General features: G+C 41.6%; 1 protein-coding gene across 4 annotated transcripts in view; it reads left to right on the plus strand.

The window, feature by feature from the left end:
• The window catches only part of TRAK1 (trafficking kinesin protein 1), a 124,616-nt gene that overhangs the window by 27,153 nt on the left and 69,985 nt on the right, over positions 1 to 27,478 (plus strand). For all 4 annotated transcript variants that reach the window (XM_052694288.1, XM_052694282.1, XM_052694283.1 and 1 more), the window contains exon 2: positions 20,254 to 20,546. Coding sequence is in view for 3 of the 4 variants with exons in the window: in XM_052694282.1 (XP_052550242.1) it covers positions 20,254 to 20,546 (293 nt within the window). In the remaining variant the exon portion in view is untranslated. The remainder of the gene's footprint in view (positions 1 to 20,253; positions 20,547 to 27,478) is intronic.

Consider the following 27,478-nt stretch of genomic DNA (forward strand, 5'->3'; position numbering starts at 1 on the left):
CATAGTTACTGTGAACTTTGAATACAGTTACTGTGAAATTTTAACGTAATAAATGAGGAAAAATATATATAATTCACTGTTTCTTTTTATTGCTCCACAATTTGGCTGTCTGAACTCTGATAAAAGAATGGGTATACTGAAGGAATCTGTAAGAATGGGCAACTGCTTCTAGTCAAGTTAAGGCAGGAATTAAGTTTAACTTTTTTTTTTCCACATGTTCTTTGTTACAAAACCCATTTTATGTCTGTGCCAAAACAATTTAAAGGGCCTTTGCATGTCTGGGAGCTTTTCAGCTTTGGAACAGTGCCTTTTAGTGCTGTTCCTTTCTCTGCGATTGGCCGACTTGAGGGAAGTTGAAATTCCTTCAACAAAAGCCTTACGTTTACCAGCCTTTTAGAAATGCAGCCGACTGGCATTACCTGCAGTGCTTCAAGTCCCCAGCACTCACAAAATCTCAGCGCTGATCTTAGGCATCTGCAGGAGAGCAAAGGGAAGGAAATGAAGAATTGTCAATTTGAGCGTCTGTAATATGACTTAGCAAATGATGGGGGTGCAATTGTAGTTGGCTGGAGACAGAGTTTGTATCAGGCAGAAATAATAACGCCTTCCTTGTTAGCTCCTTTTATGCTCCTCTTTCCCAGTCCCTACTAGTTCAGATAGGAATACACAGCAACCAAAGAGCACCTACATATTCTCATAGGAGCCCTTGTTCTACAGGGAGTAGACTAAATAAAAGGTGTTATTGAATGGAATTCATCAGGCAGATTTACCTGATCATTTTTATGTGACTCACTTTCCTCTTGTAAATTCCTGTTTTGCTCCCGATAATGTTTAGGTATTGTTAATTCAGAGTTGCTATTTGCCCTGTGTACTTAACTTACCTACCCTTCTGTTCCTTTCCACTGACTGTACTTCCTTTGGGGCTTCTAATTCATCCCACAGCCATTCACAATTTGTTTTCTTTATGGGAGAGCACTTGTCTTGCACTGGTGTTCTGTGCTAAAATAAGAGGTTTTCAACAGATTTTGAAGTAAATCCTCTCCTCTATGCTGTGGACTACTGTGGAAATAATATTTTCTGGTGAACTGCATCCCAGAATGTATCATTAACAGACTGTAGGAAGGCTGGAGGCAGAGGAAACCGCATGGAAGGTACTATTAGAAACTGCCCAGTGAGTGGGCTTGAGGTTTTGTTTAATGAGACTGGTTCTGGAGTGAAGGTGGCATGGATAAAAGCAAAGTAGGTCTGCACCAAAACCTGCAGGCTAGAAGGAGAGCTGAATAAATTTTAATGTGATCTTTTAAACAGAACTGGAAGTATTGGAACTAATTTATAAAACATTTACTAGCCTTTCTAATGAGGATTTTAATATGGATTATTCTGGGACAAGTAATTTCAAATATGAAATTAGAGATGGACATGTGGCCTTTTAGAGCTTGACTTCAGATTATTGCTAGTCATTATGGGGCTGTACAGCAATCAATAGGAAAACATGAGGATTCGAAGGGTTAGGAGGGTATTTCACACTGTGGTTTGTGGTGTTTTTAAATATTGATACTATTCTTCACCTGTGTTCCCTGTGATCACATCCCATCCTGAAACCCTTTCACTCTAAAAGAGGTGAAATGTGGTTCCTGGTGTCGTTAGGCTGCGCACTCACAGGGTTTCATCACAGAGCTGGAACTGGAGTTGAAAAATGTAGTTGATGAAGAAACTTTCAATACTTCCAATCACATGCAGAGAGAATAGCTGCCTACTTAGGCTCAGAAAATCATGTGAACTTGAAAGCCACTCAGGTGCTTAATTTAGTGGAAGACTGGCCAGAGCAGCTTAATATAGATAGCTCAGATGTCATGTGGAAATTCTAATTTAGACATGTATTGATATGAGAGACCTTGGGATTATTTTCACTCGTTCCTGGCTGGATTGCTTGTGTGTTTCCTTCTCCTTACCCTACTCCTTATTCTCAGGAAATACAGTATGCTGGCAACTGGTAATGCACAGCTACACCTAACTGTGCCAGGGAAAGTGAAGGGAATCGGGCCTACCAGCACTGATGCTCTTTCTGCATTAGCCAGTTCTCAGTGAATTCTTCAAGCTGTTTGGTCTTCAATAAACTTGTTTGGTTTCAACTCCCAGTAACTTTGACCCAGAAAGAAAAACAAGAAGAGACGTGTATCTGGTAATGATGTCCTTCAGCATGACAAGAAGTATTGGTGACTTCTGAACTGGGCTTTTCCTTCTAGTAAGTGATGCTCTTGAAGTGAGGAAAGAGAACATATGTGGTAGGGAAAACACCCCTGAAAGCTGAGAGAAAAGTAGGTAAGTTTTGATGCACATCTCTCAGCCTCATCCTTCCGGTGGAAAACAGAAGACATTTGAAAGGTTTATCCTGAAGTGGTGTGTTGGTTTTTGTTTTTAATTCTAGGTAACTGGTGGTTTACTTGCGTGCTTCCCAATGCTTTAACTTCACATCACAGCTATCAGCATCAAGAGCACAGTAATTTTTAACTAGGCTCTGAAAATTTTGTTTCTGGCATGGTTGTTAACAGAACATGAATAGGAAGGTCATAGTGCAACTGATGAGACTTGCCCTCCAATGAAAATGTCATGGGAAAAACAAATGGACGAATGGGCTCCCTCTGTATCTCTTGCAGCCATGGAAAATTCTGCTTTGCTAAAACCTCTTTGAGACTTTTGAAGAAAAAAACCACACTCTGAATCTTCACTTAAAATATCAACTTTTTTTTTTTAATATTTTGAAGTATCACTTCAACTCTATACAGGAATTTATTTGTGATAAAACTGTCCTGTTGGTCTGGAAGCACTTCTAGATTTTAGATGCACAATTAAAAACAGAGCACATGTTCACTGTGGAGTAACTGCTGATAGCACTGCCAGGCTTCTTAAAATTAGAGCTCTTGATGCAGTCTCAGCTTATGACATGTGACTGTGCTGATGGATATATAGCTTCTAAAAGGGTGAGTTACTCTGGGAGGTGGCAGTGGGAAGGTTACTGTTGTTTTCCACGTGAAAAATTAAAATGTCTCAACAGTGGAGTAAAATATCTCAAATACAGATACTGAGTCGAGATGATTTTATTTTTTAAGACGCCTTGGACATTTCAGATGGCCTTTGAGCATAGCTGTGCACGATTTCATGCAGTGTCTGAAGATGGCCTGCTTCATAGCATGTCTCTTTCATTTGTGTTTACCATAAAATTGAACAGAGTCTGTCAGTTAACATAAAACTGACATTATGAAGGGGGAAACAGGGAAGCAGTTATGTTATAGCTTTGCTGAACAGTATGTTGATGCTGATTAGAAATAGTTTCCTCAGATTTCTGAGAACATCTACATGGGGGGCAGCCTCCATCTCTGATTCATTTGCATTCGAAGTAGATTTTCTTAAAAACTACCTTCTGAAATGCAAACCAGATGTTTTTGTTCCATTAAATGCATGCTATTAAACACAACTCTTTTTTTCCGAAGGTAGAAAAGAGAATAAGCAACTATTTTTTGATGCTAATGCATTCTTACATTTTATGCAGTGCTGTGAAAATTTCCCATCCCCAGTTCTGACAGAAACATGCCCCACGTTGCTTTCAATTCTGCAGTCAGAACTTTGGGTGATGAAGGATCTCACGGTTTTTCCTTGGAGAAGAGATCGTAGCCTGCAATGACATAACACTCCTGGCACATGTACCGCACAGAAGCGACCTGGGCAAAACTTTTAACCTCTTCCTGTTTTGTTACCATTTTACAGTGAGGGAAATAACTTTGGAAATGTTGAGTGTTGCCTCTGGCCTATCAAATATTGTGTACTTCGTTACACGGTGCTTATATACATCCAGAGACTCAGAGAGGGCTGCAGAATTGCCATCTAATGTACATGTAAAGTGTACTGGAAGTGGTTGGTGGGTTTGAATTCCAAGTCAATTTATTGAGGTTGCTCATGAGGCATCTACCACCATGGGAAAAAATACATATATATTGTTCTGTCTGCAATGTGCATGCAGTAAAGGCTTCCTGACCCAACAAACAATTCTTCACTCTGCCTCTTTGGTCTCTCCGCCATCATGCTGAGCTGCAGGGCTGCTGTGAGGCCTGTGTGAATGTTTTCTGCTGATAATGCGTATGTCTTGTAGCTGAGGATATTTTTAGCAGTCTGGATAGATGCTCAGAGTCACCGAGGGACAGAGTCCTTGCAGAGAGCTCTGAAAGGGAGCTGCCCATGGTTTGCAGTGGGAAGGAGGAAAGAGGTTCCTTTCATCCCTGACTGTTTTGTCTATTTTTGACTTTTTGTATTTCCTGAAAACTTGCAAAGAAAACACACGTTTCTCAGGTTTGTTAGCTAAAGAAAGAGAGCACATATTGAGCTAGGAATAATCTCCGTGTTATTGAGGGAGAATTGCATGAAAAATTCCTTCTTGATTATAGCGAGGGGTTCTGGATCTTAAGAAACATAGACCTTTTAGCTAGAGTCAATCTCAGAGCTCTTCATATGTTAGTGGAAAGGCTCTGACCTGAGGCATTTTGGGTGAAGTGGGAGTGACAGTCGGTGTACTGCATTTGCTCATGCACAAGGCTTTTCTGGCTTCACAGTAACTAGAGAAGGGTGGTACAGATCGTGCCATCTCTGTCCTCCATTACGAACTTGAGTCAGGAAAGCTGCTGTTTTTTGCTGGTACCCAAACTGCTAGTGAGACTCCCCTGAATGCATTGCCATGCTTTCCCTGCCTCTTGCCTTTCAACTTTTTAATGTGTATTTTCATTTAAAATAGAGAGAATAAAGTTCAAAGGTTACCCCAGTGTTTTGATCTCCACGTGCATGGCTGAGTGAATGTGCTTGTCTTGGCTTTCAGGTTTATCTTTGCAAATAAAATGTGCAGGTAGGGAATTCAAAATAGAATTCCAGGCTGTTAGAGACTTCTCTAAATGACATTCCTGGGAACACTGCCACATAGCAGAAACATTTTGGTGATGTGTATTTCATTGCTTCGGGGACACAAAAGGTAAAGTAAAGTAAGCCATGTCAGTTGCTACTGTGCTTCGTAAAGTTCCATGAAATTGAACATTTATACGTGTGCTGAAGTAAAAGATTGCCTGGCTCTCTTTCTCTGCTTTATTGTTCATTACTCTGGTTTATGTGTTTGCGCTGTGTGTCATCTTCCTTCCTTTTGACTGGCAGGCATTGGCCATGCTCAGACTCCTGTGTGGGAGCTGACTTCTTGCTATTTGTGCTGTCTTGCCAGTTTTGTTGGGCCTAATCTAGTTGTGCAGCTCTGCCTCTGTGAGATGTTTAATTCTAGGAACTTGAGTTTTATTTTCATAGCTATTTGTAATGTGTCTGAAGAGCCCAGACCATAGTTAAAACCCAGTGGCTATGGTGGTGCCTTATGCTTGCACCTAGAGGAACTGAGGATAAATGCAAAACTGTACTATGGTAGCTAGACATTAAATATTGGGTTGAAGGCTGCTGGCATTCATATCTCTCATTGAGCTTGGTGACTGACTTGGGGAACAGACTTTCTTTCTGCCTTTGTAGGAGTGCTCTACCACTGTGCTCTGATGTGCATCTAAATTACTGGAATTGAGGTTTTTAAATAAATAAAGAGTAGAATTAAAATCACAGTAATCAAGAACTGAGCAGAACAGATCAGAGACTTAGTTGAGATATATGACTGTAAAAAAGAAACTTTCTCATAAACAGGAATAAACTTGTGCAAGGGGAAAGAAGAAAAAAAATGTCAGAATCTGGAAACCGTCTGCAGCAGCTAAATATGCCTGTAAATCATGTGTGGGTTTCAAGAGCAAGAAAATAGTCTTTAGTGATATTTATCTGCTTGGGTTTTATATGGCTTCTTGACTGCACTGTAAGTTTGTGCCTCTCTATAAAGGCCTTTGAGAAGTTGATGAATGGCTCTGTTCTTTGCTTGTGCAGTACATGTAGGTCTGAACACAATGTAAAGCTCGAGGCAGAATGGAAACCTATGAAATTGACATACAATGCAAAATTCAGGAGGAGAAAAGGTGCATGGATAACCCCAAAATGTGGTACCAGTTGTTAAGTGGTCTCTTATCTGCTGTCAGATTTGTTCTGTGTTGCTGCTTTCCCTCCTCACTGTAGATAGGCTTCTCCACAGCTGAAATGAATGCAAGCTTTTTTTACAGCCTTCTGTTTGTTATCAACATTGGCATGTTAGCACTTGTTTCCCAGTAGGACTCTGTGGGAGGCCTTACAGGTGCATGCTGTATTGTTCCCTTGCAATTTTATGGTGTGACTGGGGAAACTGGTCTCGTATCTGGCCTTTTGGCTCCTGTGCAAGCGATCTTAGCCTAAACCACAGATCCAAGTCAAATTAGTGTTCTTTCCTCTTCCAAGGAGGCTCCAGTCCAGTGAGAATCCTGCTACCAAAATGATATCTCTATTCTAAAGAAGGGCAATGAAGCTGTGAGGGTCTGGAGCTCAAGTCTTATAGGGAGCAGCTGAGGGAGCTGGAGAAGAGGAGGCTCAGGGGAGACCTGATTGCTCTCTGCAACTGCCTGAAGTGAGGCTGTGGCGAGGTGGGGATCAGCTTGTTCTCCCAGGTAACAGTGATAAGGTGAGAGGGAATGGCCTCAAGCTGTGCCAGGGGATGATCAGGTTGGGTACTAGGAAGAATTTCCAAAAGAGCAGTGAGGCAGTGGCACAGGCTGCCCAGGGAGGTGGTGCAGTCACCGTCCCTGGAGGTGTTGAAGGACCGTGTGGATGTGGCACTGAGGGATGTGGGTAGTGGGCATGGTGTGGGGATGGGCTGGTAGTTGGGATCTTTTCCAGCCTTTATGATTCTCCATTTAATAATATAAGCAAGTACGTGCACTTTTTTCCTTCTTTCCACAGTGAAGGACAGGCATGTAAAAACTGAGCTTTTCTGTGGTTGACGATGATTCATTAGGGACAGAAGAGCCCATAGAAAAACACTGTAATGTTACAAAGCACAGTTCTGAATTGATGGCAGAATGCTCTGCTGAGAGGAGCAGAACATGATTCTTAGTGGTAATGAGGTGCTGTGTTTGAATCTGGATCCAGAACAGTGAGGGAGGTGGGGATGATCTAGTGTGCCAGGCTTCTACTTTGTAGTAGGAATAACTGTAATGTTTAATTTCCTGCATCTTATTAGGGGAAAAAAAAGGCAATTTTTATTTTGGAAGACAGTCACTGCTTTTGCTAGAACTGGTGTATGATGGTTTGTACTGTGATATCTTTCTGACTGAAAGGATGCCCAGTAATTTGTTAAACAAATCCCTGGCTGCTAGTTGTTAGAGGGAAGCGATGGCCTGGAGATCTCTGCTGCTGTTGGACATGTTTGGTAATGGCAATTCAGTATTTCTTGTGGGAAATTCTCAATTCCTAGACCTCAAATCTCAGGGGGATGCTCTATGATATATCAACTTGCTTCTGCTTAACGCGTGGCTGTGCTTGGATTGAAAGATTTTCCATGTAAAGTGTAGAAGGAGTTAAATGAGTTGACTTCACATTTCAGAGAAGTCAGTGCCCATAGAGGATACAGAAGTATTTTTCTGAAAGTGTTGTTGCAGTGATGTGATGTGCAGCTGTTTTCAAGCTCGTTCTTCCCAGTCTACCAGGTTAGGTTGCAAGGAAGTGCTCCCCAGGCCCTGTTCAGTCAGACGTAGAGTTTCACATTCTCTCAGCGAAAGAGATGCAATAAAGCCTTGATGTCTGTTTCTAGAACGCAGTAGACAGAACAGAATTAATGAGGGCTAAGTAATGAAATTTGGGTTGCTCTCTCTCAGTGCACTTTTAAACTGGCTTCAGCTGTAAATCTTGGCCGCATTTTTACCTGTTTTCAATCAGTGAAAAGTTTGTATGCCAAATGAACAACCTGAATGGAGAATTTACAGGGTAGGTAAAGTGATCTGTTCCTCTCAGGAAATCCTGTGTTTATGCTCAAGATTGAACATTCAGGCCTGGCTTTCCATTTTGCTTGTTGATCCTCTGATGGATACTTGGTTGTTGGGTTTGTTTTTTTGCTTTGGTGCACTAGCAAAAGTTATTTAAAACAGTCAGGCAATTACTTGTTTTTTCTTTTTTTTTTTGTATTGCTTTATTCTGTTGTTGTAGGTTATCATCTTCAAAGGTAACCTGTGGTCCTGAAAGTCTTAAAGATGTCCTAAATCAGGGTAAATGTAATCATACGTAGTACTCAGTTTCCTAAAAATGAGAAATTTGCTTGTGATACAGTAGAATATGTGCATGAGTCAAGAATACAAATCCCAGTTGCTATTCTGCAGCTGACAGAGCCTTTGCTTTCCTTAGGCCAGTCTGCCACATGTGTGCTTTCTTTTCAACTGGGGGACAAAAAAAAGCATTTGTGATATTTTTCTATTTTTTTTTCCCAAACACTACTTTCTCTGAACTTGTAAACCTTCGTGTTTTTCTGTACTTTCAGCTTCACTCTGTGTTTCTACTATTGTACTGAATTTGTCCTGTTCCTTTCTATCACCATGCAAAGATTGTTTCTGCTGCTGTACTGAAAAGTGGGTTTTCAAAGAAATTTCAGTCTCCCAGTGGAGCTGTAAAGTACAGCAGAAGATGCTGAGCACAGGAATAACATGTCCATCAAAGAACTTCTCCTGGCTAAGAACTGGCTCGGTTGCTTGCCTGAGGCTATTGGTATACTCAGAATGCATTCTGACTGGGTGCTAAGATATGAATAAGTCATGAGGCATGCTGATAAGTGAGAAACTGAATTGACTGATTGGTGAGCAGTCTGCTTGTCTGTCCTACAGCAGTTCAGTCCTTTCTCCATCAGCAGAGGTTCGCCTTGGAGGTAGTAGGAGGCAGTTGGGCTCAGTGCTTGCCTGCTGCCTGTACTGTAACTAGTGAGTAAGGGAAATCCCATGTCCAGAACTACCCTTGGTGTATTCTGGAGAATATGTATGTGCATATAGGAATGTACCCAAGGATGTCTTCAAAAACAAAAAACAAAACCTCTCAAGTGCCCTATTGCACTTACTTTCCAAAATCAATTTCCAGACTTTTGGAAAACATGTGATCCTTCTCTAGTTAGTGACTTTAGATTCCTATTTTTGCAATCCTTTGGGAAAGCCACAGTGCTGGATTTCAACGACATTACATAATTCGGAAAGATGATTTATTCTTGAAGTAAAGCAAAACTTACAACATTTAACTTGCATTTTTACCTCTTAGCTTGTGCTCTTCTGTAGCTCCCTCCCTAAGGAGACATCCATAAAAGCTATATTGCATTGTTGCTATTGCTACGTGCATTTAATGCCCCTGGAATTTTCTTAAAACACTGTTCTGATCTTTGCTAGTGTAACTTTGACTTTAATGGCACTAAGCCACAGATGCATTGGCCCAGTTTCCTAAAATTCCACAGCCTGTTGTTAAGATAAACAATTCTGGGTTCCCAGGAATACAGATCCATGTATATGGTAATACACTGGGTATACAGAGCAACCTTTAAACAACCATCTGTTATTTGCCTGCTTCATTTTTCCTATTTCATTTTTGATGCTTGAGCACAAGCTTTGTAAGTGGGGAAAACGACTTGGGAGAGCAATTGCGCTAAATGATGCTTTGAGAACAGCTGTGGGGTTTCTCCCTTCTGCTGACTTGTATGGAGGCTGAAGGAAGGCAGTCTCACAGAGATGGCTGTGCTGAGATGCACCCTGGTTAGTCAGCAGCTCGTGTCCCAGTGCCGGGAAGTCCACGTGACCAGAGCTTGGGTAGGAGGCCAAGGATTGCTGGTTGCTTAGGTTATTTGTGGTCTTGTTGTGTCTCTCCTCAGCACTTGTACCTAAAGAGGCTTTTAAGGCCTGGGTGTCCACAAGAGTTAGAAGTCTGGCTCTGTGCTCCTTCATGAGGGCATCAATCTGCATTTCTTCCCAGCCCGCAGCTTTGGACATGGGCTGTAATTACAGAGCTGCTGCTGGAGCTGGGTTCGGTTCACACACGCCCTCTAAAACATGGTATCCTGTGTGGTTGAGAACACTGCTCCCATACCTAACTATGTGAGAAAAAAACAGCAAAAGGGGATGAATATGAGGCACTTTAACAGCCAGTTAGGAAGCTGTGGAATAGCTTCCCAACAACTATTTGCATGTTCAGGGTTATAGGGAAACCTCAAAGAGTGAGAGAGGTTTTCAGTGCCTAGTGCCAATTGCTGGAGCACAGGGAGAGCCTTGCTGCCTGTGAGTGCGGGCCTTTCAAGTTCAGCTGATCTTCTTAGTGTCCTGTGCAGAGCAGGAGTTGGTGGTATGGCCTGCCTTAGTGGTAAGCCTCTGGATTGGCACTGCCAAAATGGCTGCTGGCAGCAAGAAACTTCTGGTGCTCACTTTCTGGAAGAACTGGATATTCTTACCGAATACAGATTGGAGGATTTTGTTCTTTTGTGGATCAAGACGCTTCATTCTCACTGTCTCTGTGCAGCAAGAAGTAGTGAAGAAAAGCAGCAGCCTTGGTCATAGATAAAATACTGCATTTTATGTAAATGTTCTCTGAAAGACAGCAATCAATTTGAAATAACTACCCTTCTCCAGTCTTGTAAAACAGTACCTTTGTTGTTGTTGTTGTTTTTTGCTTTTAGTTACATCAACACTACATAGACTCTTAAATCACTGTGGAAAGTGGGAAAATTAGAAGAAGTAAAATAAAATCCTCCTGTAACAGGAGAAGAATGATTGTAATGCAAAACCAGATTAAAATCCACCCCCTCTGGTTTTAAATCACAATAAATATCTGGTTTGAGTCAGTCTGTTCATTGTGTAGAATTACTCAACTAAAACTGTGCCTTTGACTAAAGCTGTTGGCAGTTGGGTTTGTGGTATCTTTGTTTAAATAGGATCTGGCTGGGGGAACCACTGTTCTAGTCAGCTCTTTCAGCTGTTTTTCACTGTTTTCGTTTGTGCTCTCGCATCCTGAGGAAGAAAGGTTTTGCCTTGGAATGGTAATGTATTTTAATGTGAATATCTCTACGTGCTGCTCGCTGTCCCAGGCCCAGGTGTTGCTCAGTAGGGTTGCTGGTTTGTGTTTGCTTTGCTTTTTCCCTTACTCTTAGCTAGTTGGTGCATATTTAATGTATTTGTGACTTTTGTGGTCAAGTGCTCTTGCTTCTCCTTCCTGTGGGGAGGAAATAGGCCCAGGCAGTGTTTTGCTCTTCTGCTGTATTTTGGACAAGTTGTGGTCAGCCTGCCCCTCTCTCCTGTGCCTTCTCCCAGCTAATGGAAGAGGAGTAGCAAATACTTTTGTGGTCTTTGACATCTATGGAGGAGCAGAGAACTGGGAAATGTTACACTGCTGTGGTTTGTTAACAGTGCTTTTGGGGCTTCTGCTGACACTATTCCTATCTATATTTTTTGAAGACCTGATTTGCTGCTGGTCTAATAGTTTCCATCATACATGAGCTGTTTGACAGGTCTTTGATATCTGTTTTTTTTAAGTAGCACTGCTCCCAGTGTGCTGTTAGGCAGAATGTGTGTTAATGCACTGAAGCTGACATTCATGCAGTGTAGGTTGAGTATTGGTTGACTATGAGACAGGAGTTCATGCGTGCTAAATATGGCAGCAGCCTAATCCCAAATGATTCAGTGTTTCTGTGGATGGTGGTGGTAGTGGATTTTTTTGTTTTGGAAGTCATTAGGTTCTTTCCTTCACCAAGCATTGGACTGTGTCCCTTGAGCCATGCCCATCTTGCCTTGTTGTACCTCAGTGAGCACACTGCGTATCCAGGAGTGTGCAAAAAAATTACACATCCATGGTGTTTATGGCTTGCAGCGCTGCACCTCCAAGCTCTGTATTAAAATCTGACTGATCCTCCTCACTACGAGCCAGCTAGGCAGCATGTCTGGCTGATGTCTCCCCGCCAGCAGCACGATGCATTGCAAGAAAGGAGGTGTACTGTTTTCTGTGGTTTTGTTTTCGTTTTTTTGTTTTGAACTGTTTTCAGTTTATTTGATCACAAATCAGGATGGGGAAGAGGGGAGGGCAAGTTTGGTGGCCTACATTAGGTAAAAAGAGAGGGAGCCGGACAAAGCTCCTGATGTAACATGAGAATTAGACAAGGAAAAACTATTTATAGAGCCCTGCAGCATTTGCCTCGAGGAACTTTAGAGGGGGCAGCATGCATGAAGAGGCTGAGCACATGAGTGGGTGCTCTCAGCTGCCAAGGTCACAGCAGAGTTTGTCCTACCGAGCACTTCCACTTTCCCTTGCCCTGAGGGAAACGGGCTGATGGGTTCATTCTGAAGGCCAAGTCCTGGTGGTGAGAAACCTTGGTTTGTGGAGAACAGTGGGGGTTTTCAGTTATTTTTTTTCCCCTTTTTCTAGCTTTTTATTTGCAGTGTTTTAGCTTGTATTACTTTTTGAGAAAACATGACTCAGTCTCGGTGATTTATTAGTCAGACAAGGCCAAACAAGGTCACGGAAGCAGCTTTGAAGAGATAAAGGTCTTATGCTTTACATGTTTGTTTTCACTGAGACATCTTTTTGGTTATTGTTGATATTCTGGCTTTTGCTTCAATGCTTACTTATTTTTATATTCTAAATGACATTGCCGTATGATTGACTGTTAACCAGATATTGATCTCTCTTTTTTTTATTTTTTTTTAATGCCTTCATATGCTTGATCCTTGCTCGAGACTTGCATTTAAAAAAAAAAAAAAAACAAAAAAAAAACCACACAAAACTCTAGATGCTTTCAAGACTTCAGCGTAAAGTTCTTTAGTGGCTTCATATGAATAGCCATGGTTGGCAGGTGAAGTCCCTAACGACTGGAAGAAAGACAATATCACATCGACTTCTAAGAATGATAGAAAGGGTGACCCAGAGAATAGCTGACCTGTTTGCACTGCTACCTCAGTGCTGGTAAAGATCTTGGAGCAGGGCCAAGGGAATAGCAGAGGGAATAGTTAAGGAATAACCAGATGGCTTCACCAAGGACTGCGTGGTGTTGGAGCAGCAGATAGCTTTGCATGGGTCAAAGCCTGATGCAAAAACCCTATTGGGGGCAGGGGGGGGAGAGGAGCATGGTTATCTCCAGTGAAACCTTTAAAAGATTTTTCATTGAAAGGTTCTCAAGTGAGTTTGACACTTTGGATAATGGTGTAGTTTAAAGTTTTCCAAGGTGGTTGTCCCTTTAATTTGCTGTAAAATGGATCAATCTATTCTGACATCAGATATGCAGAACTTATTTTTGTGTAAGTTGCTGGATGGTAAATAAACTGCTTGTCTCTTTCTGTCACTTACAAGTGACATTTTGACTGTGTCTCTCTATGTCTGAGCAGTCAGCATTCTACATACATATTTAAAACCTAGCTTCTAAGTGGAAAATAAAACCCACCTAATTATATTAGGTTACATAATAAAGCACAAGACTAAATCAATTTATTATCAACAAATTATTTGGGATCAAATTCAGTCTTTAACTACAAGTGAGTCTACATCTTAAAGTCAGTTCTATTGCAAATAGTTGAGTTTTTATGGTCTGAAAAAGTGTGTTTAGATGGGTGTAGGCATTTGAGCCCACCCACACTTTAAGGGAGGAAAATAAAAAGGAAATACTGCACACATGCAAAAAACAAAACAGCAAAAACTTCTGTAGGTGCTCATTTATTTACTAATTCGTATTTTGCCAGCAGATTGCTTGAATTTTGTTAAGTTGCTTTGGTCAACACAGCCATTATTTTTGAAGCCCAGACCAAGGACTTCATTCTGAATTACAGGGGGATGTTAATCTATTTCATGATTGGAAAGACATCAAAACTGGCTTTGATTCACTCCAGTGTCTGGATAGAGTATTTTGCATCAGAAGAAAGTTTTTCATGTAAATAAGAAGCTTGAGGGTTCTTCTTTAAGAACTTAGTAAAACTTAGCAGACTTAGTAAAATAATTTGTTTACTGAATTTACAAAATGATGTACAAAACAGGAGAAAACCTTTCTGCTAGGACTCTTGCAACTGCATGAAAGGGAGAAGTCTGCACATCTTGAAACCCTCTGAAGTATATAAGCATCAGACTTAGCCTGGAGCTACAGAGCTCTGATCCTGTGGGTGCTGTGTGAAACTTCCTTGATTCTGTGGTACCCAGAGGCTCTGTCTAAATTAACACCCCTCAGCAAGGATGGGTGAGTAGATAGAAATTGTTGGTGCTGCAACTTCTCAAATCTTTATTATAGATTTGAGGGGATTATTTTAGATTAGATTTAGTTTGGCAGCCTGCGCTGAATGCCCCTGCTATCTGTGCAACCTGAAGCTTTCTGGAGGACAGTATTGTAGGTATGTGCTCAGATGGCCTCGCAATGATGTAGCCCGTATAGTTATTTGTAGCCTCGTCCTGTTCCTGTTTGGTAGGAGGTTGCATCTGAAGCATGCCCTGTGGCGGAGTTTTCAGGTTCTCTTCCTCAGTTCCTCACATGAATTGAGTTCATGTGAACTGAAGTTGTTCTGAGAAACCACCTAGCTCAACAGTAAAAGGTTTTGCTTCAGAACAGTGCTCTTGCTCTAACAGAAAAGTGTGAGAGTATGCAGAGCAAAAGGATGACATGGGAGAAGTGGGGAGATTCCGGCAGAAACACTAGAAAGATGCTTCTCTCCTTTTTGAAGAAAGTATTTATCTGAATTTCCAGTTGTTTGATCAAGTTTAATAATCAGCACAGAGGCAGTCTGTGGCTTTTGGACAGCATGCTTGTGGTAGGTGTTCCTGTTTTGTGACTACAGTCAATTGCTGTCATTGCAATCCAAGGTGGTAATGAGACTGATGTTACAAATTCTGCATGGCTGGCCTTGCTGTCTCTAGATAATCACAGCAGAGAATAATTCGATCTCTTTTGTGGCTCTTGGGGGAAGAACGACATTAACTCATTTGTGTCACTAGATTCGAAGCTAGGATGCGTTTAATCCTGGCTGCAGGAAAACTTGATGCCACTTGCTGTTCCACACTCACCTGATATGCTTCATTTATGTTTACTTTAAATACATGCTGCATGAGGCTCAGCCTTCCTCCCCTAAAACACTTTGCAAATGAACAGATTTTTTTTTCTAGCTGGAACATAGAAACTGCTAACTGACAAGGAGAATTGTTTTTTTCTTTACACAGAGCTACCAAATTTTGGCTATTCTCTGATGCAATTGTGTCTCAGCTTTGAACTGTTTTGCCTTAGTAATTAGAGCTGACTAACTTCTTCAATATAGAGTGCAGTGCTGGCTAGTCAATCTGGATCTTTTCCTTTCTTTTGTAGTCAGAGCTACCACAAGTACACTACAGTTCACTTTTTGGTTAAGTCTTCATTGCCCTGCAGTCGTCATCCAAATTATTACATAGATGGACTTAGTATTAGATGACAGTAGTATTTGGTGTATGTAGAATTCAAGCATTTCATGGAGCTAGTCTTGTGAACTTTGGATTTTAAGCATTTATTGGAGGAGGTCTGCAGGAGCAAATCTTCATGCTTGTATTGCTGTTCTTCTGAAGTGCAGGTTTTACAGAGCCACAGAATCATAGGAGCTGGAAGGGACCGATGGATGTGACCCAGTCCCAATCCCCTACTACAGCAGATCACAGTAATCTACTACAGTAGATTACGCAGGAAACCATCCATGTGGGTTCTGAATATCTCCAGAGAAGGAGTTTCCACAGCCTCCTTGGACAACTTGTTTCAGTGCTCGGTCACCCTCACACTAATGAAGTTTTTCCTCATGCTCAGACGGAATTTCCCATGTTCCTGTGGTGTGTGCCCATCACCCCCTTCTTCTGTTGTTGTGCACCACTGAAAGGAGCCTGGCCTCCTTATCTTGATGCTTGTCCTGTAGATATTTTTAAGTTGGTAAGATCCCCTCTCAACCTTCTCTCCCTCTGACTGAACAGCCCCAGGTCTCTCAGCCTTTCCTCATAAGAGGGATGCTCTAGGCCCCCTGTCATCTTTGCGTCCTCTGCTGGACTATCTCTAGAAGTTCCCTGTCTGTCTTGAACTGAGGAGCCCAGAAATGAACAAAGCATTCCAGGTGCAGTCTCACCAGGACAGAGTAGAGAACAAGGATTGCTTCTCTCGACCTGTTAGCCATGCACTTTTTAATGCATCCTGGGCTACCTTTGGCCTTCTTGGTCTCAAGGGCACACTGCTGACTCATGGCCAACCGGTTGTTTTCCAGGACACCCAGGTCCTTCTCTGCAGAGCTCCTTTCCAGCAGGTCAGCCCCTAACCTGCACTGATGCATGTAGTTGTGCCTCCCCATGTGCAGGGCAGGAGCTTGCTCTTGCTGAACCTCACGTTGTTCTGCTCTGCCTAGCTCTCCAGCCTGTCCAGGTCTCACTGAAAGGCAGCACAGCCTTCTGCTGTGTCAGCCACTCCTCTTTGCTTCATATCATCAGCAAACTGGTTGAGGGTGGACTCTGCCTTCCTCCAGGTCATTGATGATGATGTTTAACAAGACTGCACCCAATACCATTGCATCATAACCATAACCGCTAGTTATGGGCTTCCAATTAGACTCTGTGCTGCAGATTACAACCCTTTGAGCTTTGCCATCAGCCACTTCCCAAACCATCTCACTGCCCACTCATTTACCCCACGTTTCTGAAGCTTACCTACAACAATGTATGCGAGACAGTGTGAAAAACTTCTCTGAAGTCAAGGTGGACTACACTCCCTGCTCTCTCCTCATCTAAGCAGCTAATCATGGCAACATAAGAGGCTACCAGATTGGTCAGATGTGATTTGCCCTTCATAAATCTGTGCTAACTACTATCGTAACTTTCTCTTTCAAATCATTTTGCACAGTAAAATGACATGGTTGAAACCATTTAAATGGCAAACTTTGGAGAACTGCAGTCGTTCTGTAAACAAGATTACAATGAAGAAATAAGTTAACCTACCCCAAATTTAAGTGTTTTTTTGAGACCTGGGTCTGTTTATTAACCCCAAACTGTCATTTTGTTTAGACTGGTGGAAATGGTGCAATACAGCCACTGACTTAAATCACACTAGGTAGAATAGAAGAGTTAAATTTAAATCCTGTATGCAGACACGTCCTATGCTGCTGCTGTTCACATACATAGTAGAAGGAATTAAATGCATGGATTTTTCATCAAGAGAAGTTATATTTTGGCTTTTAAATCGTGTACTTGTTTGGCTGCCAGAAGGAGCAAATAGGAAGCAATGCAATGACATTTTTATGGTCTTCCAGTTACTGTATATGCTGTTGGGACTGATTAACAAGAATGTTAGTTTTTCATATTTCATGGGAATAGTAGTGTCTGTCTTCCTTTTTGGCTGTCTTGGGAGTATGGTGAATACTGCTCAGCTGTAACCTGTTTTTTCTATTCTGCAATAGGAGAATTTAGATGAAAGTTTAAAGGTTTGGTGGACAGTGTGCCCTTCATCCAGTAGCTAAGATCTGCCCTGCTGGGGAAGGTGTGCAAGCAGTGCCTCTGTGGACTTCATAGATAAAGAGCCCAAACAGCATTTTTCCCACTGTGTGTGGAAGCAGAATATTCCATGAGGTCTGAGGGGGAGCAGGCATATGCATTTATTCCTGCTTTGTTCCCTTTGTGATACGAGTTGCTAACATCAAGGCAAATTCTCTGCCTTAATCTGGAATCTGACTTTCTCACATTGATTTTACATGGGTTTCTGCAGCAGACTGGGCAGATGGATTTTTTGGGGGGGGGGTTGGGGTGGGTAGGGAGGGATGTAAGTTTTATTGTGTCTTTGTATTTGAAGCTCAGTTTGTTTATAGCTTCCATAAGTACCAACAGTGAAACAGCTTGTGTGAAGGAAGAGCCTGGATGGCTGTTTCTGAATGTCACTGTTTATTTGCTCATAACAGTGCAGTTATAAAAGGCAGAAGCTGAGCCGTTGGGGTATAGCCTACAATGAAGGAGGAAGAAGCTGAGTCCCATGGCATTTCCCTGATATGGATGTTAACTTGAGTGAAGGAAGGAGACAAAACTCATTCGCTGCAAACTTCTAATGCAATTCGCAGTGTTACATTTGGGTGAAGGTTGTTTTAGTCAGGATTGTATGGGATGTAACATCGTGAATCTGCAGAGACGATCAGGTATGTCAGGCTTGGAATGCCCCTGTGTCCAGAAAAGTTTCAAGTGAGTTTTGAGAATCTGAGCTCTTGTAGACTTCTACACACAGCTTGCACCTCCATTTATCAGTGTTGTTTCATTTGGTGGTATTTTTATGGTGCTTGCTCTCAGGGGGTGCCAAAGCAAGGCATGTGGAGGAGGGGAAAACATGGCAACAAGAGCATGAGTGCTCCTGTTGACCTTTTGTTGCCACCTCCCAGCCATGTCCTTGTTCATGTCAGTCTTAACAATTTCCCCAAACAAATGCGAATCGCAGCCATGCGGTAGCAACTATGACAAAATGGAGCTCATTTAGTTATTCAGTCCTTGCGTTTCCAGTGTGTTTTCTTGTTTATAGCTTAAAGTGTTTCGATCATCAGTGCAGAGAAAATGAAGCTTTGCATTTCGATTCCAACTGAATTTAAACAGCGGATTTCTAAAATCAGTCATCTCTCCTCCGGCTCCTACAGAGCCATTGAATGGGGGCCATTTAGCAGTAATCAGCACGAAGTGACCCCATTGTCCTTCGCAGCGTGTGCTTGGGTGGTGCACGGGTAATGGATGCTCTGCAGGGGAACTGGAAGATTTTCTGTTAGAACACTTGAACAAAGTTTTCCTTCCCACAGCAGCCGAGGTAGAGCAGCACCGTTTGTATGAGTATGGATCGTAAATCTACCATTGGATTTCAATTCTTCCTGTAGTTATTATGATTGTTAGAAAATCCAGGCTCTCTGAGTATGAGAATTATTTCCAGGTTATCCAGTGCCATGCAGAAGTACGAATATATGTCACTGAGGAAGATCTTACAGGATGTCATTTTGTGCATGAGCTTGCTTTTTATTTTTTCCCTACAGTTAATACTACCTTTCAGTTTTCCAGTTGCATTCAGATTTCAGTGCAAATGAGTTGTCGCTGGGACTCTCTGAGAGGAGAATTTTGCTTTGTTGTTCCTATGCCTGCAGTGAAAGGGAGGAAAAAAAAGGTTGAGAAAAAGGAGTGTGAAAACTGCTATAATTTAGTGCATGATTTCCTTGAAACTTTCCCCCAGGTCTGGAGTGCACAATCTGTGTGGTGGCTGATTAGAGGGAGATGCTTCAGTCTTGCAGTTTCTAGAAATAGTCATAGATGCTTTGGTGAAGCAATAACATTATTTACTGGGAATGCCAGAAGAAAAAGATGCCAAACTCCTCAGCATAACTTCAGAAATGCATCCAGATAATGTTATTTTACTGTTAGAGATGAAAGGGATTTTATATAATACCCCAGGCAACTGTTTTCTTCCTGTTTCTCAGTGAAGCACCAAACAGAACATATTATGTTGCTGCACATCCATATTGAATTGCGTTCATACCTTTTGCTTGCAGACCAAAGCACTTCTGTGATCTTGCTGACTTGGTCTCTGCTTTTTCACTGTAGTCTGAGTGTTCTTCCATGGCCTGTTCCTAAGACACCAGTTAAGCTGAGGTTTTAGCAAAGAGTTGCTCCTCTTTTTTCTCTGTCTAATTTGATCTCACTGGGTGCACTGATATTCTTTTTTGATGGACTTTGTGGCCTGTTGGAGGTGGAAGCACTGAGGGGCAGTGATGAACAGACTCTGCTGTAATGCACCTTTACTTCTGTTTGTGTAAAGGAAGAGCAGAGATAGAGACAGAGCAGGCAGCTCCAGGCTATGCAGGGGAGATCAGTGGAGAGAATAAGCTGAGGGGGACGATTAGTGTAAGATCCTAATCCTTTCTGTATTGTTTGGTAACAAGCAGTTTTGAATGCTGATGTTCCTGAAATATCAGTAGATGCACGGTGATGTGCAGCCTGTCTGCTGCGTGAGGTGGCTCATGCAGGAGGCTGACCTAGTTCACAGGGTTCTCTTTCAGCTTGAGTGAGAGAGAGAGGCAGGTGGTGAGCCAAGGTGGCTGCACCAAGCTTACGCCAAGTTGGTTTAGGCAAAATTAGCTGTTGGGAAATAACACTGTACAAGGAATAGCAATTTTCTACACTGTACAACCCTGCAAGGTGCACAAATAGCTGCTCTATATACTGTATTTGGCTTTCAGTATTTGCTGAATTAGTCAGGTTAAATTAGCGCTTAAGGAGAAGAAAATTCTTCTGATTTATGCTGTTTGGAATGGCTTGAATTAAGCACTTGTTCCTTTTGTTTTGCAGACTTTGTGAAGCCGACTCCAGCAAAGAGAAGGAGTTCTATTTCTGCCAGCCAGACCCAGTCTCCAGTGCTGGTCCCCCTGATGGCAGTTTGTACAACCCTCTGAAACCTGCCAAGCTGGACGCCACAGATTTGCACGACTGCACTTTGGCCGCCACTGTGCCTCCCTCGGAGCTGTTGAACCATGCAGTCCAAGCCTGTGACACAGGCATTCATGAAGAGCAGTATGTAAGCGAAGCAGTGGAAGATGATGTGCCAGACTGCAGAGAGTACAGAGATGCCTGCACCATTACTGGTAAGCAGTCATAGATTTTATCTCGAGAAGGCTGTGGAGATGTGTAGTTAAGCTTTCTTAAGCTTGTATCTGGTCCATGGATGGTGTTGGTGCTGCTGTTTTGCATGTTTTTACTTATTTAGTAGTGGGTTTCACTGGTACCTGAATTTTCAATGTCAGCTCTTTATAAGGCTTAGGGGTTTCACAGATGGGCTCAACTGATGATAGCTGTGAAACCAGGATATTATACTTGCATGCTTGGGAAGTTGAACCATTTGGAGCATGTCTGGAAGGCAAGACAACAGTCAGGAATGAGAGGAAAAGAGTACTGCAGCTTGATGTTATGTTCATCATAACTGGGATTTTTATGTTTGTGACATAAGAATTTATTTGTGGCAGAAGGGAACGGGAGAGACAATATGAAGCATCCAGTGTTTTGACTGTATATCTTTTCACTTTTCAAAGCCATTCTGTTTTTTGTCATGTTAGTCCTGAAACTCTAAAAGTTTATGTATAAGGAGGAGCTTCTTTTGCATGTTGTTTGAAAGATTAAGTGCCTTTTTATCATACAGTTAATACAAATAAGTGGAATGTGTATTTAAATATGACATTTTAAGCAGAGTTAGCTTCTTAGTTCTGTGGTCAGTTGACCCAATTCCTGTGTGGTTGAATAATCACTGTAGCTCAGTTTAGTCATGGATATGGCCATGAAATAAATGACAGGTAGTTTCCATTCCAAATGCATGGGTTTTAGCTGAGCTGAACTCTGTTAGCTGCAAGTGACCTTGTCAGTTCCAGGGTCTTCTGGGATTGTTTGGGAAGTCAGCTGAGTTTTCAAAAAGAAGAAATGTGAGCACTGAAATAAACAAAAAATAAGACCAGGGACCTTCTAATTGGCTGCTGGATAGCTGTATCCCAGGTAACTTCCACCATTTCTAGAATCTTCTGAGGCCAGAGAGCTGGTTAATGAAGTCTGTTGGCAGGTATTTCTGTAGTATACCTTAACCTTACTCAGCCTATGTGCTGTGTAGTTGTTGATATTCTCAGAAAAAGAAAGTTAGGAGGGGAGCGATGCTCTGAATACCCCTATTCTTTACATTCTTTACATTCCAGGATGCTGGAGTAGTAATGGCATACATACCCATGCCATGCAGAGGGGAAAGTGTGAGAAGATGACACTTACTGCTTTGGATTGATGGCTTTAAGGATAACTGTCAACAGAACAGTGCAGCACTTCTGTGAACACTAAAAGGGGGCTTACAGTGCCTGTTAAGGTGTTGCAGATGTAATTTGTGATGACTAGTCCAGAATTTAAGGTGACATATTAATGATGTGGTTAGAATAGCTGCTTATGGTTGAGAAACCTTCTGATTCACTCTTAGGGAAGGTTGCTTTTTGCAGCTAGCCTGCCCTCTGGAGTTGCTCATCCCTGCCATTATAACCTTTACTTGGTTCTCTTTAGAACACCATTACAGTTCTTTTTGCAGCACACATGCAGCACATCCCTTTCAGTCAGATGTGCTTCTATATAAAATTAAGTTTTTGGTAACAAAAGATAGCTCCTCAACCCTGGTTATTCCTCTATGCTATGCTTTCCAGGCTCCTTGTAGAATTATCTTTATTGCAAGTTCTGTTGGTCGTGTCCTGACCCTCCAACTCTGTTTTACCTTTTCCTAACTTTTCTTTAAAGTAGTTTTTTGTTAAATTGAGGTCAGTGCATGTCATCTTATCTCATGCTGTTTCAAGCATGACGTACTTTCTGAATCTCATCTTTTTCACTTATCAGCCAAATGTGGTTTGCTGATTGATCCTGTAATGTTTTTATATTGGATACCTGTTCTGCAGCAGTAAACTGGTACCACTTATGAGTTGGAGGCCAGACAGTAAAATTTACACTAGAAACAGTTGGTTGTGTTTTTGTTGTTGTTGTTGTTGTTGTTTTGTTTTGTGTTAGTTTCAACTCTGTTGTGCTTTGTAAAGGGGTCAAAGGGCAAAGACTGGGAGTTGGAAATTGGTCTTGTACTTGCTCTGCAAAATCTCTTCTTGGTCAGCAGTACATACATCTTGTATACATCTGACACAAGGAGAGGAAGAATTGTCAGAGCCTTTAATGTGAACTCTTTGTGTAGGTCTGGCAGGTCAGCACCACTTACGTTTTAAGATCTCCAGAGGAAAACAATTGTTCATACTAAGTCTGCATATGCTGTATTTTTTTCCCTACTGCTGAGCCTTTGCTTAGCCAGGAGCAGACAGTTTCAAGTACAACAATGGTGATCTGTTTTCTTTCAGTTGATGGTTAACAGTTGGATTTTACTGTAAAGGTTTTCTGCAAAAGTTGTTGTACATAAAGGCTTGTACACAGCAAGCAAATCCTGGGGAAATGAGTGGCAGTGCTCTGTGGTGGTGCTTTCTCAAATGTAACCAGCAAATGGCAGTGAAATTGGAGTTGGCCCGGATGTATCCTAACCCTATGAGGTGGTATGCTTTTTAATGTTCAAGGAGGCCATGGGTGCATGAAGAATTTTAAATTATTGTAGCTTTCTTTGGATCTGTTCTTTTTGCTGGCAGCAGGTGGGCACTCCAGTGCTCTGTCAGCAGTTCAGTCTTTGCTGCATGGGACCTAGGGGAAGATTCAGTTACAGCTGAAGGTGCACTGTGCATTCTGATTGTACTGAGCATGCTATCTTGGATACAAATTTGGCTTAAACATTTCCTGTCCCCAGCTTGTCCCAGCAACACGTGTGTGCAGATTTTTGTGGCACTGAGATTTTTGAGGTATTTTAGACAGCTGCTCCAGATAGAATCTGCTTCTCACTTGGGCAGAAGGAGTGATGTGGGTGTTGCTTTTAGCTGGGTCACATCACTGAGCTGCTTCATCCTGTGGCCTAGAAGCAGCTGTGCTGGCATAGCCAAGGCAGTGAGCTGAATGAGGGCAGGCTGGTGGGACTGAAAAACATAACAAAACAAAAAAGCAGAGGAAAGGTTTGCATAAGTTAATGTCAACACTGGTTGGAGGCAGCACCCTTGAAGACTTCTTCCACACCAAATTTGTTGGTGGTAAAGCAATCCAAAGCTTGTAGTTACTGTAACTGAAGTGTTACACCTGCACATTTGTACAGTCTGAAGGTGTGCTAGTTTGAGCAGAGGGGCAAAAGAAATAGGACACTTGATTCCTTAAAAATAATTGGTTTTGAATGTTTTAATAGCCATTATATTAAAAAAAAAACAACAACCAACACAAAAACAGAAACGAAACCAAACAAAACTGGTGGGCCACTTTCTCAACAATAATATTATTAAACCTGTAAATGGATTAAGTATCTGCTACATATAATAAATAATTTGGAATTGTTGTTCCTTTTTTTTTGTTACCACAGTTTGAATGAGAAGTTTCAGGTTCTGAGGCTGATGGACAGTGGGGCAGCACTGTATAACATGGAAACATCACTCTGCTACTACATGTGTGAAGCACCTCTCTTGTCCCAGTTGGATTTTTCCTTCGAACTTTTCTTTTTCTTGCTGCTGCCATTCCAGAACACAAAGATGCAAACACGAATATAGCACCATCTAGCGTTCTTCTTCACAGAAAAGGAACGAATGTGTTTCCAAAAATGCGTTTCCCTGTAGCTGCAGTGCGGGCCTGGAGGCCTCCAGTCAAATAGATGCTGACAGTAACAATGCCTCGGGGGTGGGACTTTCCCCTCCAGCACCTCTCACCTCCTCTTTTTGTAAAGAGAGAAGGGCTGCAATCTTGATAGGATAAAGCAGAGTATCACTGTAAGTGTCAGTTGCTAAATAATCCAATTATTACAAAAGCCTTTTAATCAGATCGCCTTTTCCATGCCCATCATCTGCTGTCAGACAAGTGCTGTCCTTCTGGAAGTGGAGAGTACAGTGCAGATGGAAATCTGAAATATCGTTGGAGCATAGAGTTACTCTTCTGGCATCTTGGCATCCATCACAATGCATTTCTGGCTATTAAATTTTTATTTGTTTCTCTTCGTGCATATCTCACACAGGATCATAAGCTATCTTCACTAAGTTAACTTTGTATGCTTTTTTGTATCTGAAGACTTTTTGCAGTGGTTTTGGCATGGTGTACTTTGTAATTCAAGAACTAGCTGTTTAATATGCTACTCAGGCTTTCTTCATCCTTCTCTGAAAAAGAAGAGAATGAATGGACTATGATTTAAATTGCCTAGCTCCCTCATTATTTTGCAAAATTCATTTGTTCATTATACAAATTACTCTTTCTGAACGTATGTGGGAGTGTATTCTCTGACTTTCAAATACTGGGCAATTCCCTGAGAGTTCTTGGAAAATGATTTATGGTGATAACCACTTCTGTGTTTTGTTTATGTTCAGTGCTTTTCAGTAAGCTGTATTCTTACTGAAGAAAAAAACCCAAACATCACCAGATAGATCAAATCACATGATCTCTATTTCTCTCATCTGAGAGATCTCTCTGAGAAAAGTTACGTGACTTGGAAGGTCAAATAACAGTAAGTTCCTCCTTACTCCAATGGTGGGCACTCAGCCTCCAGAGAAACCAACTTTCTCTTGCTCCTGCCAGAAAAGATTTTCCCTGGATTTTCATCGGTTTTCCTTAGTAAGGCTTTAATTATGGTCTTCTATGAAACAAATATTCCATCAAATGTTGAAAAACTCTTTGTGGGAATGACTTGGTCACATGTCCTATGGTAAGTTGTATAATTTTGACCATTTTTCTTCTGTAGTTATTTCATTCTAAAGGGCATCTCCAGAGCCTAAAGGATTTCTTTGCTGCTTCTCCTACCTTTGTGACAAAATTGTGTCTGTCTCCTCCAGCAGCAATTGCAGTTGTTGGTATAGAGAGCCCATGTGCAGCTGCTCTCAGTCATCTGTTCTCAGCACATGTATCCCCATCACTGTTGGGGAACAGAACTGTTGTTCAAGAGGTCTGCAGGGTACAGCCCTGCCTACTTCTCTTTGTGTCCACTAACTTTGGACTCCAGCTGTGTTATTCTAAGTCCCTTTTGAATCTGCTGATTGTATTACCATGTGAGTGCATGGATTTTACAGGCTGTGTACAGTGATACTCAGACCAGTCTCCAACTGGTTTCTGTCTGTGTTCTGGTTATGTAGGGTTTGAGTAATCAGTTCTTCATTCACCTTACTTACCACACTCATGATACAAAAAACCTCTGTCACTTTCATTCACCATCCTCCTCTCCCATCGCTCAGTCTTTCCTTGAAATAAGTTTGGGAATTGGTCTCTGAACTCCACACAGCTTCTCCTGCTTCTTCTGCTTCTTCTGCTTCATATCAGTTTTTGCCAGTTGTTTGTTCCTTTCCAGAACTTACTGTTCTTCTTGACTTCCTTCCTGTTACTCTATCTCCTAACCTGTATCCCAGGTTTGTGCTTTCTTCTTTCAAGTGTTACACATATTTTTTTCCAAGCAATTTTCTTCTCCTGTTTATCCAGTCTTTGTGCTGGCTTGCATCATACTAGCAAAAGGCAGGTATATGTTTTTTAGTGTAAATTGTCAATTCTAGAGTCAGCATAAAAGTGACTGCAGGAATTGTTGAAATCTGGGGTGATGCTTTTTACTAAGTTTCTGTATTTCTTGTGCTTTGAGAAGCATACTTGTGGTTCTTAAATTTGGAATTTAATTAGGGTAGGGGAGAGCAGAAGGTGTAAGTATTCTTTGGTGCTCTGCATTTGTTCTTTGGAGAATTAACTCCTGAGGGCAGATGCCTGGTGGTGGTTTTGTTTTTCTCTTTTGTGGTGTACGTAAATAGTTCTGGAAGACTAAAAAAATTATTTTTGTTTATTGGTGCATTTAAATATATGAAAATACTCTTATTCCATTATTTTGTCTCGCTGACATGCAATCAGGGTGAAGCCATGCACTCCCTGGATATACATGTATGTACACATCCTTAAGTTTTTTCCTGTTAAAGTCAACATCTGTAAAAAGCAAGTTACATAAGAATTAATCCGTGTTTTTTTTCCTTTGTGATTCCAAAGCATTATTGACAGCTGTTGTGCAGGGGCTGACACATCTTGTAGCAGGCCTGAAAAACAAGCAAAAGCAGACAATTGCTTTTCAGGGTTTTCCGTGCTCAGTGACTTATCAATGGGCTCCTTTGCCCTTTCAGGACATTCTCTGTCTGTCTTGGCAGCGAGGAGATCCTGGTGGCTAATGGATGTGTTTGTTCTTACTGCTGCTGAGCACTGTGCTGCCAACGTATGTTTGATGCATGAATAGCTTTTGTTCTTGCTCTAGAAGAATGGCTGCAGTGGTAGAATTTTCTTTTCTTTTCTGTTAAACATAAAAACAAATACCTTAATATGGCTGCGTATATGTAGGGAGAGAAACATTTCCATACTGAAGCAAAATTCGTTTAAATTGACTCCATTAAGATGCTGTAGAAGGGACCTAGTGGTTCAATGGCCTCTCCTCACCAAGATCTGTTTCATTCTTTTATACTCAGCAGGAACCTGTGTGTTGGGTGAAACCAAGCAGAGACATTCTAACCTAACAAACAATGATATTCTTCACAATGAAACTGCAGTTTGCAGAGGTTTTATCTTTGTTAGCTTTGGCTTTCCCTGTCTTTATCCACTGTGTTTTGCTCAGCCAAGTTTTTCGTAGCTTACCTCTTCAAGATGCTTAAGTTGCTTTCTTTGCCTTAGAAGCTAGTGACACGCTTTACAGAGTATGTGAGTTCAGCAGCGTTTCTAAGACTTCAGTATAATTAGACTTATTCTTGTCATCCTAGAACTGAAGAAGAATAGGAACATGGCGGACTTGGATTTTTGAGCTGTAGCAGGTCAACATGCAGAGTAATTTGTTAATTTACGTTGAAGACATGCTTGTAATTTGGACCCCAGTTAGTATTTAATGCCTGTCTCTGAGTTGGCCTTGGGAGCTCAAATAATGGACAACTGCAGGCTGTATTTCTTTCCT

This window comes from Tympanuchus pallidicinctus, unplaced genomic scaffold (genome assembly GCF_026119805.1).
Source record: "Tympanuchus pallidicinctus isolate F22 unplaced genomic scaffold, pur_lepc_1.0 scaffold3, whole genome shotgun sequence".
Taxonomy (NCBI): Eukaryota; Metazoa; Chordata; class Aves; order Galliformes; family Phasianidae; genus Tympanuchus; species Tympanuchus pallidicinctus.